General features: G+C 40.8%; 1 protein-coding gene across 1 annotated transcript in view; it reads left to right on the top strand.

The window, feature by feature from the left end:
- UNC79 (unc-79 homolog, NALCN channel complex subunit) overlaps positions 1-17,352 on the top strand; it is a 229,275-nt gene that overhangs the window by 196,868 nt on the left and 15,055 nt on the right. Inside the window, exons 45-48 of the mRNA XM_054692786.1 lie at positions 2,048-2,125; positions 12,245-12,334; positions 14,257-14,432; positions 15,392-15,578. Coding sequence (XP_054548761.1) covers positions 2,048-2,125; positions 12,245-12,334; positions 14,257-14,432; positions 15,392-15,578 — 531 coding nt within the window. The remainder of the gene's footprint in view (positions 1-2,047; positions 2,126-12,244; positions 12,335-14,256; positions 14,433-15,391; positions 15,579-17,352) is intronic.

Raw genomic sequence — 17,352 nt, 5'->3', positions numbered from 1 at the left:
ATTGTAAAGAAGTTAATTAGGGCCTTCCCGGTGGCGCAGCGGTTGAGCGCTGGGTTGCGAAGCTGCCCGCGGCCTCTGCAGCGCCGGTTCGATCCCCGGCTGCTCCCCGACCACCGGAGGAGGGTCCCACATGGCGCGCAGACCTCTCCTGCCGCCCGCTGCTCCCCTCAGCAGTGTACCTCGCTCCTTCTGCCTGCTCTGCTCCCCGCTCTGGCTCTGGTGAATTCTCTCACCCTCCCGCGCTTCTGACTGTACCCAGTGCTTGTATAAAAAAAAATAATAAATAATAAATAAATAAATAAATCTTAAAAAAAAAAAAAAAAAATAAAGAAGTTAATTAAAATATTGTGTCCTGACAGAGTTTTTGGAAGGTAAATGTAGTTTGTCTTCGACTACAGACTCAGATAGCTTTAGAAAATATGTTTTAAGGGAAAACGTGCTGTGTCTGGCTGTGTGTTCTTTTTCCCACTGTGTGCTTCTATCATTCTATGTAGAGGTTTGCGCCACAGCCATAGGCCTCACTTTTTTTTTTTTAACCTGATTTACTTTATTAACTTATATTAGATTAAGTCCAAGTTATAAAGCAGACATAAGCATTCCTGAATAAAATAATGGAAACTTTTTGGTATTTCGTGGGTGTCACTTGCTAGTGGTTTCATCAACTTCAAAGTTAATGGTTAATGGTTCTTCAGTTTTTAGTTACTGTCTTTTGAGGCAAATGGAAATGACAGAATATGAGCATGAAGACACGTGTCTGCTCGGGCCCTTTGGCTTTCAGAGGCAGCCCTCTTGCCGCCCCTTGCCGCAGCCCAGTTACCTGTGCTGAAATACTTTTCATGCATGGAAAATTGCATCTCCCACACTGGAAGGCCAGTTTGTGGCCATGAGCTCTAGAGCCCCGTCCTTGTTCTTTCAGACCTGCCACCCATTAATAATGCTTAGATTCTCAGCCCTGATAGCCTGACATGAGACTGGCCCCAGTTCCTCATCAGGCTTCCTTGAGACTTTCCTCTACTCCGTATTACCTCTCCCCAGTTGAGCGGGGCTGAGCCTGCCTCGTGGAGGTCATGGTTGTGACTTACGTGCCTTTTCTGTGCCCTTGAATTGTGAGAGTGTCAAATGTCAGTGTCAACTTCTCTCAGAGCCTCAGAACTCTACAGCTGCAGCTTTGGTCCTGGAAGCGTTGGGGCCACTGGCCAGAGACCAGGAAAGGTAAATTAACCAGGAGCCAATTGCATATAACAAACTGTGGGCTTTATGTTGAACATTTTCTCCCAAACCACACATACGTAGTTGAATGTTGCATTAAGTGGATGACACCTATAAAAATCTGGCAAACTTATCCTCATCATCATATCAAGTTGTAACTGGTTCATTGATTCATTTCACAAAGGCTTGCTGAGTCCCTCCAAAGTGTCAGGCACCAAGTGTGGCTGGGAGTGAGATGAGACTATTCTCTGAGAAAGCTCCTAACAGCATGGGAAACAGACTCATGGTCCTCTGATGGGATGACGATTACAGTGAAAGCATAGAGCAGGAGGTGGGGCATTGTTGGCACCGAGGGGGAGCGTGAATGGAGCGTGTAAAGCAGGAGGAGGAAGGTCAAGCTGAGGGGCCTCGGGAGGGGAGAAGCAGGTAGAGCACTCTCGCTGAGATTGTTTTCTGTGTTCATTCTAATTGTATGATACAATGAGAAGCACCCAGAAAGTTTGTGAAAATTCAGCCACTGTCAAGAAGTGCTAAATAATAAGTGGACTACCTTGAGAATAATTGTGACAATGTTAACATGTTTCCTTTCTTCCTTGATTGGAACCCCTTTTCAGTGCCACCTCGCTGTCTGGGTTAAAGAAGAAATGGTGTGTTAACCTCAGGACTGTGATTCTGAATTTCTGATAGGAATGAACTGTCGTGATGATGTCCTTTGGATCTAGGATAGATCGCCACAAAAGGAATTACTAATGAATTTAAGCCAAGTTAATAAAATTATAAATTACTTATTACTGTCCAAGTGCTCTTAAAAGTAATTATCCTTTCAATTTCTTATTAGTTTATTTGTGCAGATGCTGGAACCAAACTAGCTGAGTCAACAATCCTGACCAAGCAGATGATCGCCTCTGTACCTGGAGTAAGTCCCGGCTGAATGAATTGTCGCATTTTATATTTCTTCTTATTTTCTAATTTAGCGGAGAGGTATTTCTGGCTCGAGTCCTGGTTCACTTTGGACATAACAAACATTGTAAAACTGAAAACATATTAACATCTTGTTTAAAAGAACAACACTGAAAATTTAAATTAATCCCGGCCATTGGAAACTTTTAATTCCAGGAAGCATAAATAATTGAAGCAGTGAGTTAAGGAAGGAGAGGATAGAAATGACCAGACATACAAAATAGATTTGATTAAAGTTCAATTTTTTCCAGAATCAATTTTCTTACATTGGCTCCCCTTAACCAATTTGATATAACTACTGCCAGAAAAGAAACAAGCTTTGTAATACCTTGTTTTCCTTTGTGATATTTCCTCTGAAGATTAAAAAAAAATTCCATTATCATAAACTAGTGAATGAATTGGCAAAATATGTTGAGATTCCTACTGACGGGGTGGAAGATGAGATCTCATAATACTCATTGACAGCAAGGTTATTGCAAAAAACTCAGAAATTTTAGCTATTATTTAGCTATAATTTTAGCTGTTAACTGTAAAAAATTATATTTTAGGTGGAGGAAAAAAGGATTAAAGGAAAGGGATTATTTATAATCCCTCTGTCCTGAAATAAGAACATTATTGTTTAAGAAAATATGACCATGTTTTGATTTATTCAGCATCCTAATTTGCTTATTTATTCACATATTATTAGTAATTTATTTATGTTGGAAATTTATGTATTTTCCATTTTACATAGCGAGAGAGACATACATACACACATATATTCCTACAAAGATCATCTTCATATTTATTTTGATTTTTTTCCTTGGGCTAAATTTCTCAGAAAGTGGAACTGTATTAATGTTACATATTCCCATTTTGTTTTCCAAAAGAGTTTTATTTATTTTAGTTTATATCAGTTTTATCCATAATACTAAACATTATGTTTTTAAATACTGCTTATTTAATTTTTTTTTTTTTTATAAATTTTATTGTTATATTCCCAACAATTGCAGCCCCCCCATTCTGACCCCAATCCCTCCTCCCGCCCCCGCCCCCCTAAAAGTGTCTCTGGTTCATAGTTTTTTGTTGATTTTGATTTTCACTTTCTTATAGTTATTCATTTTCCTGGTCCCTTATTTAAGTTTTTCTAGATTCCTGCTATGAGTGAGACCATCCAGTATTTTTCTTTTTCTTTTTGGCTTATTTCGCTGAGCATGATCCCTTCCAGCGCCATCCATGTTGCTGCAAATTGCATGTGTTTATCTTTTTTGAATGCTGAGTAATATTCCATGGTATATATGTACCACATCTTCTTGATCCAGTCATCTATTTTTGGGCATTTGGGTTGTTTCCAAAGCTTAGCTATTGTAAACAGTGCTGCTATAACATAGGGGTGCAGGTGTTCTTTGGAATTGATGTTTCTGTGTCCTTTGGGTAAATACCTAGGAGTGGAATTGCTGGATCATATGGAAGCTCTATGTTTAGTAGGTCCAGAAATCTCCACACAGCTCTCCACAGTGGTTGGACCAGTTTGCACTCCCACCAACAGTGCAGAAGAGTTCCTTTTTCTCCACACCCTCGCCAGCATTTGTTGTTGCTAGTTTTTTTAATATGTGCCATTCTCACTGGTGTAAGATGGTATCTCATGGTAGTTTTGATTTGCATTTCCCTGATGGCAAGTGATGTTGAACATTTTTTCATATGCCTGTTGGCCATTTGCATTTCCTCTTCAGAGAAGTTTCTTTTTAGCTCTTCTGCCCATTTTTTGACTGGATTATTTTCTTTGTTGTTGCTGAGTCTCATCAGCTCTTTGCAGATTTTGTGATCAGTCCTTTATCATTAGTGTTGGGTGCAAAAATGTTCTCCCAGTTGGTGGGGTTTCTCTTTGTTTTTGTTATTGTCTCTTTTGCTGTGCAGAAGCTCTTTAATTTGATGTAGTCCCAGCTGTTTATCTTTGCCTTCACTATCACTGCTTTGGGTGATGTGTCTGTAAAGATGTCTTTGATGTGCAGATCACGTAGTGTTTCGCCTATATTTCCTTCTATATATTTTATGGTTTCAGGTCTTATGTCTAGTTCTTTAATCCATTTTGAGTTGATTTTTGTGTATGGTGTGAGGTAGTGGTCAAGCTTCATTCTTTTGCATGTAGCGACCCAGTTTTCCCAGCACCATTTATTGAACAAACTTTCTTTGCTCCAATGCATAGTCCTTGCTCCTTTGTCAAAGATTAGTTGACCATAAATCTGTGGATTTATTTCTGGATTTTCTATTCGATTCCATTGGTCTGTATGTCTGTTCTTGTTCCAATACCATGCAGTTTTGATGATTATGGCTTTGTAGTATAGTTTGAAGTCTGGGAGTGTAATGCCTCCATTCCCTTCTTTTTTTTTCAGGAGAGCTTTGGCTATCGGGGTTTTTTGTGATTCCATATGAATTCATCAATAATTGTTCTATTTCTTTGAAGAATGACATTGAAATTTTGATTGGAATAGCATTGAATCTGTATATTGCTTTTGGAAGGATGGCCATTTTAATAATGTTTATTCTTCCAATCCACGAGCAGGGGATGTCTCTCCATTTCTTTGTGTCTTCTTCTATTTCTTTTAACAGTGTTTTATAGTTTTCTTTGTATAGGTCCTTTATCTCTTTTGTTAGATTTATTCCCAAATATTTGATTTTTTTTGTTTCAATAACAAAAGGGATGGTTTTTTTTTATTTCTTCTTCTTCAGATTTATTGTTTGTGTATAGGAAGGCTACTGACTTTTGCATGTTGATTTTGTATCCTGCCACTTTACTGAACTGATTGATGAGTTGAATTAGCTTTTCTGTGGAGTTTTTGGGGTTCTCTATGTATAATATCATATCGTCTGCAAATAGTGATAGTTTGACTTCTTCTTTTCCTATTTGGATTCCTTGGATGTCTTTCTCTTGTCTTATTGCCCTGGCTAGGACTTCCAGTATTATATTGAAAAGCAGTGGTGAGAGTGGACATCCTTGTCTTGTTCCAGATCTTAATGGAATTGCTTTCAGCTTTTCACCATTGAGAATGATGCTGGCTGTTGGCTTGTCATAGATGGCCTTTATGATGTTGAGGTATGTTCCTTGTATCCCAAGAATTTCAAGGGATTTTATCATGAATGGGTGTTGCACTTTGTCGAAAGCTTTCTCAGCATCTATTGATATTATCATATGGTTTTTATATTTCTTTTTGTTGATGTGTTGGATAACGTTGATTATTTTCGGATGTTAAACCATCCTTGTGCCCCTGGAATGAATCCTACTTGGTCGTGGTGAATTATCTTATGGATACATTGTTGGATTCTGATGGCTAAAATTTTATTGAGGATTTTTGCATCAGTGTTCATTAGGGAGATTGGCCTGTAGTTTTCCTTTTTAGTGTTGTCCTTGTTCGGTTTTGGTATTAGTGTAATGTTGGCTTCATAGAACGTGTTTGGTATTGTCCCTTCCTTCTCAATTTTTTGGAAGAGTTTGTGAAGGATAGGCACTAATTCGTCTCTGAATGTTTGGTAGAATTCATTTGTAAATCCATCAGGTCCTGGGCTTTTGTTTTTGGGGAGGTTTTTGATTACCATTTCAATTTCGCTAATTGTAATTGGTCTGTTTAGGTGTTCTATTTCTTCTTTATCTAGCTTTGGGTGATTGTAGAGTTGTAGGAATTTGTCCATCTCCTCTAGATTATTAAACTTATTTCCATATAACTGTTCATAGTAGTTACTGATTATTCTTTTGATTTCTGCTGTGTCCGTTGTGATTTCTCCTCTTTCATTGATGATCCTGTTTATTTGTGCTTTCTCCCTTTTTTCCTTTGTGAGCCTGGCTAGGGGTTTGTCTATTTTATTGATTTTTTTCAAAGAACCAGCTCTTGGTTTCATTGATCTTTTGGATTGTTTTTTTAGTTTCAATTTCATTTATTTCTGCTTTGGTTTTTATTATTTCTTTTCTTCTACTGGTTTTGGGTTTTTTTTGTTGTTCTTTTTCTAGATCTTTGAGCTTCGAGATTAGGTTGTTTCTTTGAGTTCTTTCTTGTTTCTTGATGTGAGCTTCTATTGCTATATATTTTCCTCTTATTACTGCTTTTGCTGCATCCCATACATTTAGGATATTGGTGTCCTCCTTGTCGTTCAATTCAAAAAATTTTTTAATTTCTTCTTTGATCTCCTCATTAGTCCAGTGGTCTTCCAGTAGTGTGGTTTTTAATCTCCATGAGGTAGGAAAGTTCCTTGCCTTCTTTTTATGGTTTAGTTCTAGTTTGATGCCTTCATGGTCAGAAAAGATGGTTGGTATGATTTCAATCTTGGTGTATCTGTTGATGTTTGTCTTGTGCCCCAGTATGTGATCGATCCTGGAGAATGATCTGTGTGCGCTTGAGAAAAATGTGTACTCCGTTTTTTTGGGGTTTAGTGTTCTATAGATGTCTGTTAAGCCCAATTGCTCTAGGTCCTTATTTAGAGCTTTGGTTTCTTTACTTATTTTTTGTCTTGTTGATCTATCCATTGTTGATAGTGGTGTGTTGAAGTCTCCCACTACGTATGTGTTTTCTTTGATGTCTGTTTTCAGAGAAGACAACAGTTGTCTGATATATTTTGGTGCTCCTTCGTTTGGTGAGTATATGTTAATGAGTGTTATTTCTTCTTGAAGTATTGTCCCCTTGATCATAATGTAGTGACCATTGGGGTCTCTTTTTATCTTTTTGAGTTTGAAATCTGTTTTATCTGATATAAGTATAGCTGTTCCTGCTTTCTTTTTTGGCCCATTTGCTTGTAGGATTGTTTTCCATCCTTTGACTTTGAGCCTATTTTTATCTTTTGTAGCTAAATGTGTTTCCTGGAGACAGCAAAAGGTTGGGTTTTGTTTCTTAATCCAGGCTGCAACTCTGTGTCTTTTTATTGAAGAGTTTAGTCCATTTACATTTAGAGTTAATATTGATATGTTAACATCTGTATTTGCCATTGTGTTTGTCTTTCCTTTGATTTTATTTATTTATTCTTTTAATAACTTTTTTTTTTTTTTTGGCCTTCTTTCATTGTTATTCGTCCCTCTGAGGTTCTGGCTTTAGGACTCCTTGTAGTATTTTTTGGAGTGGGGGTTTAGTTGCAATGAAATTCCGGAGTTTCTGTTTGTCTGGGAAGGTCCATATTCTTTCTTCAAAGAGGAAGGAGAGCTTTGCGGGATAGAGTATTCTTGGTTGGCATCTGTTTTCTTGGAGTCTGTTGACTATGTCCCTCCACTCTCTCCTTGCCCGTAGTGTTTCTTCGGAGAAGTCTGATGTCAGCCTGATTGGCTTTCCTTTGAATGTTATCTGTTTCTTCCCTCTTGCCAGCTTCATTATTTTTTCCTTGTCCTGGATTCTTGGGAGCTTTACTATTATGTGTCTTGCTGTATTTTTTCTTTCGTCGTGGAAGTTTGGTGTTCTTCTTGCTTCTTGTATATCAATTTTCAGCTCCTTCTTCACATTTGGGAAGTTCTCTTCAATTATCTCTTTGAATATTTTCTCTGTTCCTACTTCTCTCTCCTCTCCTTCTGGTATTCCTATAACTCTTATATTTCCTTTCCTCATGGAGTCAGATAGTTCCCGAAGTCTTTCTTCATTCTTTTTCCTTCGTACTTCTCTTTCCTTTTCTGTTTTGGTTCTTTTTATTTCTGTGTCTTCAAGAGCACTTATTCGTTCTTCCATTTCATCAATTCTGCTTTCATTGCTTTTCCCAGAATTCTTTAGTTCTTCCACTAATTCTTTGATCTCCTGCATTTCTTTTACTTCCCTCTTTAGGGACTCAATTTCATTCTTCTGATCGTTGATTATTTTTCCCTTATCATTGTTTTCCTTTATGACTTCTGTCAGTTTTTTAATCACGGCAATTTTAAATTCTCTTTCTGGAAGGCTCAGAAGTTCTTCCAAGTTACTGTCGTTGCAATCTGGGGGCTGGTTTTCTTTTTGTGGTGTGCTTTTTCTCTGGAGAGTTGCTAGGTTGCGTGTGGTTCTTCTCCTCCCTACTGTCTGTTTTCTAATTTGCCGTATGCGTTGGGACACTGTGTTGTTGGGACTGGCCGGCATCTTGGGTGGGCTTCTCTTCTCCCCTCTGGTTCCTCCTGGAGTCATCGGCAGCCCGGGCTGTGTGCGCGTCTCCAGGGGTCTTTGTTCTTCTCTAATGGCGCCAGGAGCCGTTCGCTCACCGCCGCGGCGAATCCTGCAGGGTTCTCCACAGCTCCCGTTCACGGGGTGTGGTGGCTGAAATAGTTCCTTTCCACTCACAGTCCCGCTTGCTGCGTCCGTTTTTCTTGTTGGCCGTTTTGGTTTGTTGTTTCCTCCCCTCTGCAGGTCGGAGAGTGCCGCCTCTGTGGGCGGGGGAGGGGAGCAGGGTTCTGCGCTTCCCTCCCTTGTAGTCCTCTTTTATGGCCACTTTCTTCTTTGGGCAGTTTGCTGGAGTAGTCCGTTTATCTTCCGTGTCCCAGTTCTCACTGGGACCTGCCGCTTTTCCTCCCTATTCACCTTTTTTAATGGGAGATCTTACTCGCAGCGTCTCCTCGCCGCCATGTTGCTCCGCCCCCTCTCTTTAATTTTTTTGATATGGGGAAATTAAAAAAAAATAATCATTCAATCCAGAGATAATTTTGCTGCTAATATATTCTTGTATTTTCTTACTTTAACTTTCAAAGTCGAAGTCATAATATAGATGCAGCTTTGGTTTCCTATGTCACAAGCATTTCCCCCAAAGTTTAATGGCTGTAGAGTATTACCTCATGTGAATACACCATAGAAAAGTGGTGAGAGAGAGTGGGTTTCAGAGTTTGAGGGCTGCCATTTTCTAGCTCCATGATCCAGATAGTTATTTAACTGATGATTCTTTGATTTGAATTGTCTGTAAAATGGCATATGGCAGGGCCTAATGAGGATTGAAGGCTAATGCATGTAGGACATACACATGTGGTGCCAGGCATCTACTCAGTGATAAGTAAACATTACCTACCCTTGAATATTGTAGTTATTTTCAGTATTCTGTCATTGTAATGAATGTATGATAAACATCTTTGTGCTTAAATCTGTGTCCACATCTTAGACTATTTCTTTATAATAGATCCTGGAAGTAGAATTGCATGACTGTTTTTGAAGAGTTCTTGATAGTAGCTAGACTAATGCAAGGTGTGGTGAGATGAAAACCCATGTTGTTAGTGACTTACACAAAATGCTTCTTATTTGTTCATGTGAAGTTTAAATGCATGTCTGATTAATAGAGGGTTGAGAACTTGTATAGTGATGCTTAGGCATCAGTCCCTACCTTCTTGTGCAGGCAGTCCTGGGCAGCCAGCAGGCGGCCTGGGAGAGGGAAGAGGATGAGGTACATGGCAGGTCTTATGGGCCGGATGTGAAAATGGCGCATATTTCTTCTACTCATATTCGCCGGCTAGACCTCAGTCACACGGCTGCACCTAAGTGCAAGGGAGAGCGGGGGTTGTGGTCTCATGGCCTGATAGGGAAGAAGAAAAATGTGTTGGCAAGTAGCCATTCCTGCCATGGGCTTCCTTATTTTCTAACTCTTCAAAACTTAGTATTTGCTACCTATGTGAAAATTAAAAAGGCTGTCCCTAATATATAAAAGGTTTGCTGAATTTCAACAAATAAAAGATAAACATTCCAACAACAGAAAAGCAACAGTTACAGAATATATACATTGGACCCTTTACAGTCACCTCTTAGCCATTCAAAATAGACCTTTTGCTCTCACTAACAATCAGGGGACAGTGAATTAATATGAAAAAATATACATATTAAAATCAGTGAGCAGATCAGCAGGTTTTTCTTAATGATTAGACTTGATGATGAAGAGAAGCAGGCATTCTTACAAACCATTACCTTAATGAAGGCAGCTTGACCATCTATTTCTAGGAATATGTTTGAGAAAACAATTAAATCTGCACATAAGGAATGATATACAATTATATTAAAACAGTAATTAAAATAACAAAAATATGGAAACAGAGTAATTGTCCACCACTAAGGTATTGTCTAAATAAAGTAAGGTACATCTTTAAGATATACTATTTGGTCACCAAACCCAGTTTTCAAAGAATATTTAATTATCTGGAAAATGCTTGTAATGAATTGAATTAAAAGATTAGAAAAAAAGTTCTAGCTCATGAAAAATTATATGTCTAATTTTATGTGTGTTTATTACATGCAGTCAACAGATTTGGAGGGAAATATTAATAGTGACTATCTTACAGGTAGAGAACAGGAGTTAGGATTGTGGTGATTTTTCTTTCACTTATTTTTAATTTATATTTTCTATTTTTTCTGCATTAAACATGATTCCTTTTATATCTAAGAAAAATAACTTTAATATATAAGTTTTGAGGAAGGCGGGTATGATTGACTTTAATTTATGTTTTTGAGGTTAGAATATGTTTTCAACTTTGGTTTTTCTGTTGGAATAAATACAGGACTTCCAAAACAAGTGGAGAGTGACTCTGTTTTGTTTTTAAACAACACATCTGAGCTTATATTTACATTTTGCAAAGTGAAAAAAAAAAGTAAGGGGCGTTGGAAGTTGTATGCTTTGTTCTGTAAGTAAAAATGACTCACTAAGATTATCCTGACTACAAAGTCTATTTTAAGGCTTTTATTAGATGTAGATGCTATCTCTAGAACAAAAGTAGGTAGTAGTAAATTCTTGGCTCTCATTTTTTGAAATTCAAACTTCTAAGACAAATATTGAATAATGCTCCTAGTAATTATTTTCTGTGACATTTGCCCAGTTGAGATGGTACAAAATATTGCCCAAAAGAAGCAAATCCCTTTCAAGAAATTCACAAACAGAGTATGTGCTCCTATTTGCATGACATGTGAAAGGTCAGAGAAAATGGAATAAATCAAGGGGAAATCCTTTCTTGCACTAAAGGATTAATATTCCAAAAGCAGGGCCACAATAACCTTTTATAATTCCTTCACTTGATTTAAATTAAAAGAAGAAAACCTTAGAATATATGGAAATGCTTGGAAAACACTCTGACAGAACCGCCAATGACCTTATTTTACTGTTTGTTGTCCTGTCAGAGGAACTGACAGGCGTAACAGTCTAGAAGAGATAGAAGGTGATACAGCTCAGTGCTGTGCAGATTTACATGAACATGGGAAAATGGGAGCCACTGGGTGAGCTAGTTAAGTATATAATGTTCCAGATTTTCCTAAAGAAAGCCAAGAAAGGCCTTAGCATAGTATTCAGGCAGCTTCAAAGACAACCTGCTTTTGATCCGCGTTGTACCCAGCCTGACGTGTGGGTTCTCTCCTGCAGCGTGCCTGGAGCAGCCTGCCTGTCCCCCTGCCTTTTCTTTGCTAATCCCAAGCTTCACTTCACTGCCCCGAGAGAGCAGGTTTATGCCTTTTAATAACCTGAGGCGCAAGTCTGCTTTCTTTGCCTTTGCCACCTCCCACCACCCTGCTCATGTGAAGGAAAGAGGACTGTCTTGTTTCTTCCTTTGTCCCCGGAGGGAATGCATCATGTTTGTCTGTGTAATAGCACACTTGATGTGTAAGAGGTGTAAGAGGAGTGAAGTTGTATGTGCCTTGAATGTAAAAATTTTTGACTCTTTTTACAAACATGATCTTTGTTTATATACTTTTTTTGATAGAAAAGGGTTCAAGATTCTGGTGATAGAATCTGGGGGCATGTATTTTCTGTGTATCTAAGGCTCCCTGCTATGATAGTTACTGTAGTTTTAGGGTAATTCCCATCATGGAGATACTGGTCCACGTGGCTGCACAGTGGCTGACCTGTTGTATGCAAACCAGTTGAAAAACAAGCAAACCAAAGTCTGTGAACTCTACAAGAGGGGAAAAAAATACTCAAACACTGTCTCTCCTGGGCTGCCCTTGTTTCTTTCGCTCTTCACCACAAACCTTTGAAAAATTTTTTGCCTCAAAACGTGGGCAGACAATCACAGACTTTGCTGAGAGGGATGGTGTGAGTCAGAAATCCAGAAAGTGAAACAAGACATTAGTAAACAGCATGCAGTCGGAGCGAGACGGCCCCTGCCGTCAGGGGGCGGGAGGACCCTGACTCTGCGGCCCTTGTGTTGCAGTGTGGGACGGCGGCCATGGAGTGCATGCGGCAGTACATCAACGAGGTGCTGGATTTCATGGCAGACATGCACACGCTGACCAAACTGAAGGTGAGAGGCCCCTGCCCATCTCCCAGGTGAACAGAACACAGACATTTTGAGAGAATAAGTAGGTCTTTTGGGGGTGTACTGCTGCCCGGGGAAGCCCACTGCGGCACTGTAGAATGATCTAGGTCGAGGGAGGCTGAAGAACAGAGCTGTGCATCTGCAGAGAGGGCAGGAGGCAGGCACTGGTATTTACATGGCATCAGCTTGGTACAGATCTTTCCCTTCATTCAGGTATCACAATTCCCCCATTTAAGTGTTACCCATTTTACAGAAGTGACACTGGGGCCTGCAGCAGTGTAGTCATCTGCCCAAGGTCATCTGCTCCTCAGAGATGGGGTCCGGGCGGACCCAAGAATGTAGTGGCTCCATTCCCATGATGTCACATCGCATCCTTTCACTGCCTTGAGCCTTGGTTTCCTCACTTGCAAAAAAGTTGAGTAAGATGTACGTTTGTGACTGTGTCAGGGTTTGATGTGAGGTAATGCACACAAAGAGGCTCTTGTTAACTAACACATTATGCAAATGTGAGCTGTTTATGGCTTTTATCTGCATGGAAGCTGTCTTCTTTAAGAGGATGATTAAAAGATGGGACAGAACAAAATTTAATTTGCATGTAGACAAGGCCCTCATGAAGCTGTTGATTTTATTGATTGTTTTGCAGGGTGAAATGAATCACTGGTGCAAGTCAACTTCCCTGCCACAAGTTGACTAGGGAGCTAAAAGATCGATAGTTTCGGGGATTTGAGGAAGGTCCTGGACAGAGGGCAGAAGAGAAACATGGCTCAGGAAGCAGCCAGATTGCAGTCTGGCACTAAATGATTCCTTTTTGATAAACAGGAACTTATCAGCCCAGGAGTTCAGCTAAAAATATAATCCCTTCGTCCTCCAACTTAGTTTACAGACTGCACTCAGATGATCCAGATATTTCTTGGGATAGAGATTGACTTGCAAGTGCCAGGTGGAGAGTGGACACAAAGTTTAAACTGATGACATCTCACAGTATCTAAGCCCCGTCATTTCTAAGTACGTGACCCTAGCTTATGGGTGCTTGGCCATACTCTGGTGACTGATTGCTGGATCTGGTTGCCCTCACTTACACGACTTTGATGTATAAAGAAGGGTGGGGGTCATGTTTTAGCATGTTTTGTAGCCTCTTTCAAAATACGGTGCAGAGAAAAATAGTACGATCCTTAATGATTTTACATGTTAGTAAACAAGTCAGAAAGGTGCCTTTTCTAAGGCTTTGATACTAGATCAGAACTGGGTCTAGAAATGGGGTCTCAGCTCCCAGTTCCTTGCCCTTTCCACAAAGCCACACCAAGCAAAGTTTTCCTAAACTCAACAGATTATTGAGCACCTGTATATGTGCCCAGCTCTGTCCTAGGCATTTGGGGGTACAGCAATGAACAAAAACAGATACATTGTTGGCCCCATTTAATTTACAGTGTGGCAGTGGAAGCCAATTTTAAGGAAAATTTCATACAAACTAAAGTTAAATTCTGACTTTCACAACTGCTATGAGGAAGGGGTTGGCAGGGGCATGGAAGCTTCTTATAGGAAGACTTCCTGGAGAAAGTGACGCTTGAGCTGAAATGTGAAGAATGAACAGTAGTTAATTAGGTGAGGAGAGGCAGGAAGTGTTTCAGAGAGGACAGCATGGGAGGGAACGTGGAGATGGGTGTTGCTGGACCACAGACCACAGGGAGGGCTAAGCAGCCTGGGTCTGCAGTAGTGACAGCATTCCAGGCTCTTTATGCCGTGCTCAGGAGCTTTTCCCTAATCCTCAGAACAAGGGGAAACTGTTGAAGAAGCTTAAGTGAATTGTTTGCCAAGAGGGTGGAGATTTCAAATGACCTTTTAACAGAGTGAACTGGAATGTCTTTGGGTCCTCTGCCAAAGTTACAAAACACTGTTTGGTTTTGCAGAGCCACATGAAGACCTGTTCCCAACCTCTGCACGAGGACACCTTTGGTGGACATCTCAAAGTTGGCTTGGCACAGATCGCAGCCATGGAAATCTCACGGGGCAACCACAGAGATAACAAAGCTGTCATTCGCTACCTGCCTTGGCTCTATCACCCCCCTTCTGCAATGCAACAGGGGTAAGGCCCTTATTGTCTCAGCAGCGAGGGGAAATTAGGCAGGAGACACCCTGGGTTTCCAGGATTCAGGGAGACCTAATGAAAGCATTGAAGATTTATGGCAGTGAGTCTGATTGGTTGGGAGGTGGGAGCTGATCTGGTTGCCCCCACTTAAACGACTTTGATGTATGAAGAAGGGTGGGGGTCAGTTACTACCTAAACATTTGTGAAACCCATCCCCATACTTACTTGCCGACCCGGCAGACGCGCTGTCTGTCAAAGAAACTTGCCCTTTTCGGAATATCTCAGTCATCCCTGTGGATGGTGAAAGCATGGAGCTTGGAATGGCCACTTTTAACTCTTAATTTGAACTAGTTAAGTAAATCGATAGGTATTTATGGAGCACTCACCTAGCTTCTGCCTTCAAGGAGCTTAGATTGCAGCTGGAACAAACTCTCTAGCAGAGATGAAATAGAGCGCTAGGAGCAAGCCTCTGCTCCTCTCAGAGAGGCTAAGAAAAGAGAGGTGTGGGGGCTGATTTAATTGGGAACTTGGAGCAGGCTTGAGTCTACCATTTTGCACAGTCTCCTTGTTGGCTAGAACAAAGGTTTGGAGTGGGGATGTGGAAGGCAGGAGGAAATGGGTAATCCTCAACTTTTTCTCTCTAGGTGAGGGTGTCAGAGAACTTCTAATGAGAGTGAGGAACATTGACAAAGAAGCCAGTCAGAAAGGCAGCCAGGCTTGTGAAAAAATGATATTTAATCCTGTGTCACCAAAGGCTGCTTCTTTTGCTCAAGAAGCTAAGGTCCAGGATTAGTGTAGGAAACCAGGAAAGCAGATGCATCATTCTGTAGGTACTCTGTCACCTTGGTCTTTCATTTTATGTAACCACACTTTAAATCTCTCCACCGGTAGATGTTTGTTGAGCCCCCAACTGGACAGCATGAAATCATCTCTAACCCTTCCTCCTCCTCTTGTAGACCGAAGGAATTCATTGAGTGCGTCTCCCATATCCGCCTGCTGTCCTGGCTGCTTCTGGGCTCCCTCACTCATAACGCGGTGTGTCCAAACGCCTCCTCTCCGTGCCTGCCCATACCTCTGGATGCAGGTTCCCATATTGCAGACCATCTTATTGTTATCCTGATTGGATTTCCAGAGCAATCAAAGGTAAGTGATTCCTGCAAGATTAGGACCATGTGCATTGAAATTGCTAATGGAACCCTTATCAGCCAATTATGTTTCTTCTGAGAAGAAAATGCCTCTTATCACTTGCCCTCCTGTGGAAGTTGGGAAGCAGCTCTGTGCTAATGCCTTACTTAGAGTTGTTTAAATTCCCAGCCTATCTCTTCTTCCCCCTAAATTGTTTCTGGTTTACTTTTATGAAGATAAATTACAGAGGCGAGCAAGACTTCCCTTCTTTGGCATTTCTGTCTCAAAATAATGAGGAGAAATAAAAGGCTAGAAATGTAATAAAAATCCTGTGATCAGTTTTTAGAACCAAATGCGAAGTGGGGGAAAATGTATACTCTAGTTCTTCCTGCACCATCTTTTCAACTCCAGTCTCTGGAGGTAGATGAAGTTACAAAATAAGAAGGCTGGGAAAATAAGAAGGCTGGCTGGGAACGCAGTAAAGTTCACGTGGGACTCACCTGCACGGAGCAGCACTGAGGCTGCCAAGATGGATGATGTGCTTGAGGAATAAGCGCCAGGCAGGCGTCCGTCTTGTCTATGCAGGCAAACTAGACACACTCAGCTGGAGGAGCCAAGCACCCCTCACCGAGCTTATGCATATTCTGGCAGACTCAGAGGGCTTGGGGACAGCTGGGATTTAGGCCAGGGCAAGCTGACTCCACGATGAAGGAACAGTGGCTCGGATGGTGTTTGCCGGAGGAGTTAGCAGCTCGTTCTTAATATTTCAGACTTGACCTGTGGTTGATTCCTAACCATGGTACTTCGTGATGTCACTTTGAAAAGTTACTTCCCCTGTCTGAACTCCAGTTTTTCTTTTTCTTTTTTACTTTTTAAAATTTTTATTTTAGTTTTATAATTTATTTTTTTACTTACATCTTTTGCATCATCGTGTAGTCCCCGTAAAATTCCCACCACCAGTTCACCCGTGAACCATCACCGTAGTCCCTGGTGCTCTTCTCTCCCATTTTGATCCCTTTTCCTTCCCTCTCCCTTGCAAAATGTCTCTTATTTATGGCTGCCTGCTAGTTTTGTTATTTATTATTATTGTTATTTTTTCCCCTGATCCCTTATTTGGTTCCCCTGTGTTCCTCCTATAAGTGGAACCATTCGTTATTTTTCTTTTTCCTTCTGGTTTATTTCATTGAGCATGATCCCTTCAAGCTCTGTCCACATTGCTGCAAATGGCATGAGTTTATCTGTTTTGATTGCTGAATAGTATTCCATTGTGTATATGTACCATATCTTCTTGATCCAGTCATCTATGTGGGGGCATTTGGGTGGTTTCCATAGCTTAGCTATTGTGAATAGTTGAGCTCCAGTTTTTCATCTGTAAATAGGTGATAGGAATGGTTGAGAATTCCGGGGTGATCTAGTGAAAGTCTTTGGCACTGTCTGGCTCACTTACTGCTTCTGCTGGGAGTCCCGGCCATGCCGCTGTCACTAGGGCTTACAGAGCTGGGCAGAGTGCTTGTCTGTGTCCCCGGTTACCCCAAACCAGCAGAGGAGGGTTCTGTCATCCCTGCGGTGCAGATGAGCCACCACCCCAAGTGGCAGATTATTCTTCCTGATGTAGCTTGGGGCGGGGAGTGTCATCTTCATCAAAAGGCAAGGAGTTGGGTAGATTCATTCTGTAAACTAAGGTGCCTTCTCTTGGCGAAATGCTTTGTTCTCTGAGCCCGGGGCCCTGAGCGAGCCTGGCAGGTTGCTGTAAGGCAGGCTCGGCGCTGGGGAGAACTCCTTTAGCTTGGGC

The sequence above is a fragment of the Talpa occidentalis genome, unplaced genomic scaffold (assembly GCF_014898055.3).
Source record: "Talpa occidentalis isolate TD23 unplaced genomic scaffold, MPIMG_talOcc4v2.1 talOcc4.11, whole genome shotgun sequence".
NCBI classification, from domain to species: domain Eukaryota; kingdom Metazoa; phylum Chordata; class Mammalia; order Eulipotyphla; family Talpidae; genus Talpa; species Talpa occidentalis.
Note: the sequence above shows the minus strand (reverse complement) of the source record. Positions and strands in the feature narration are given on the sequence as shown.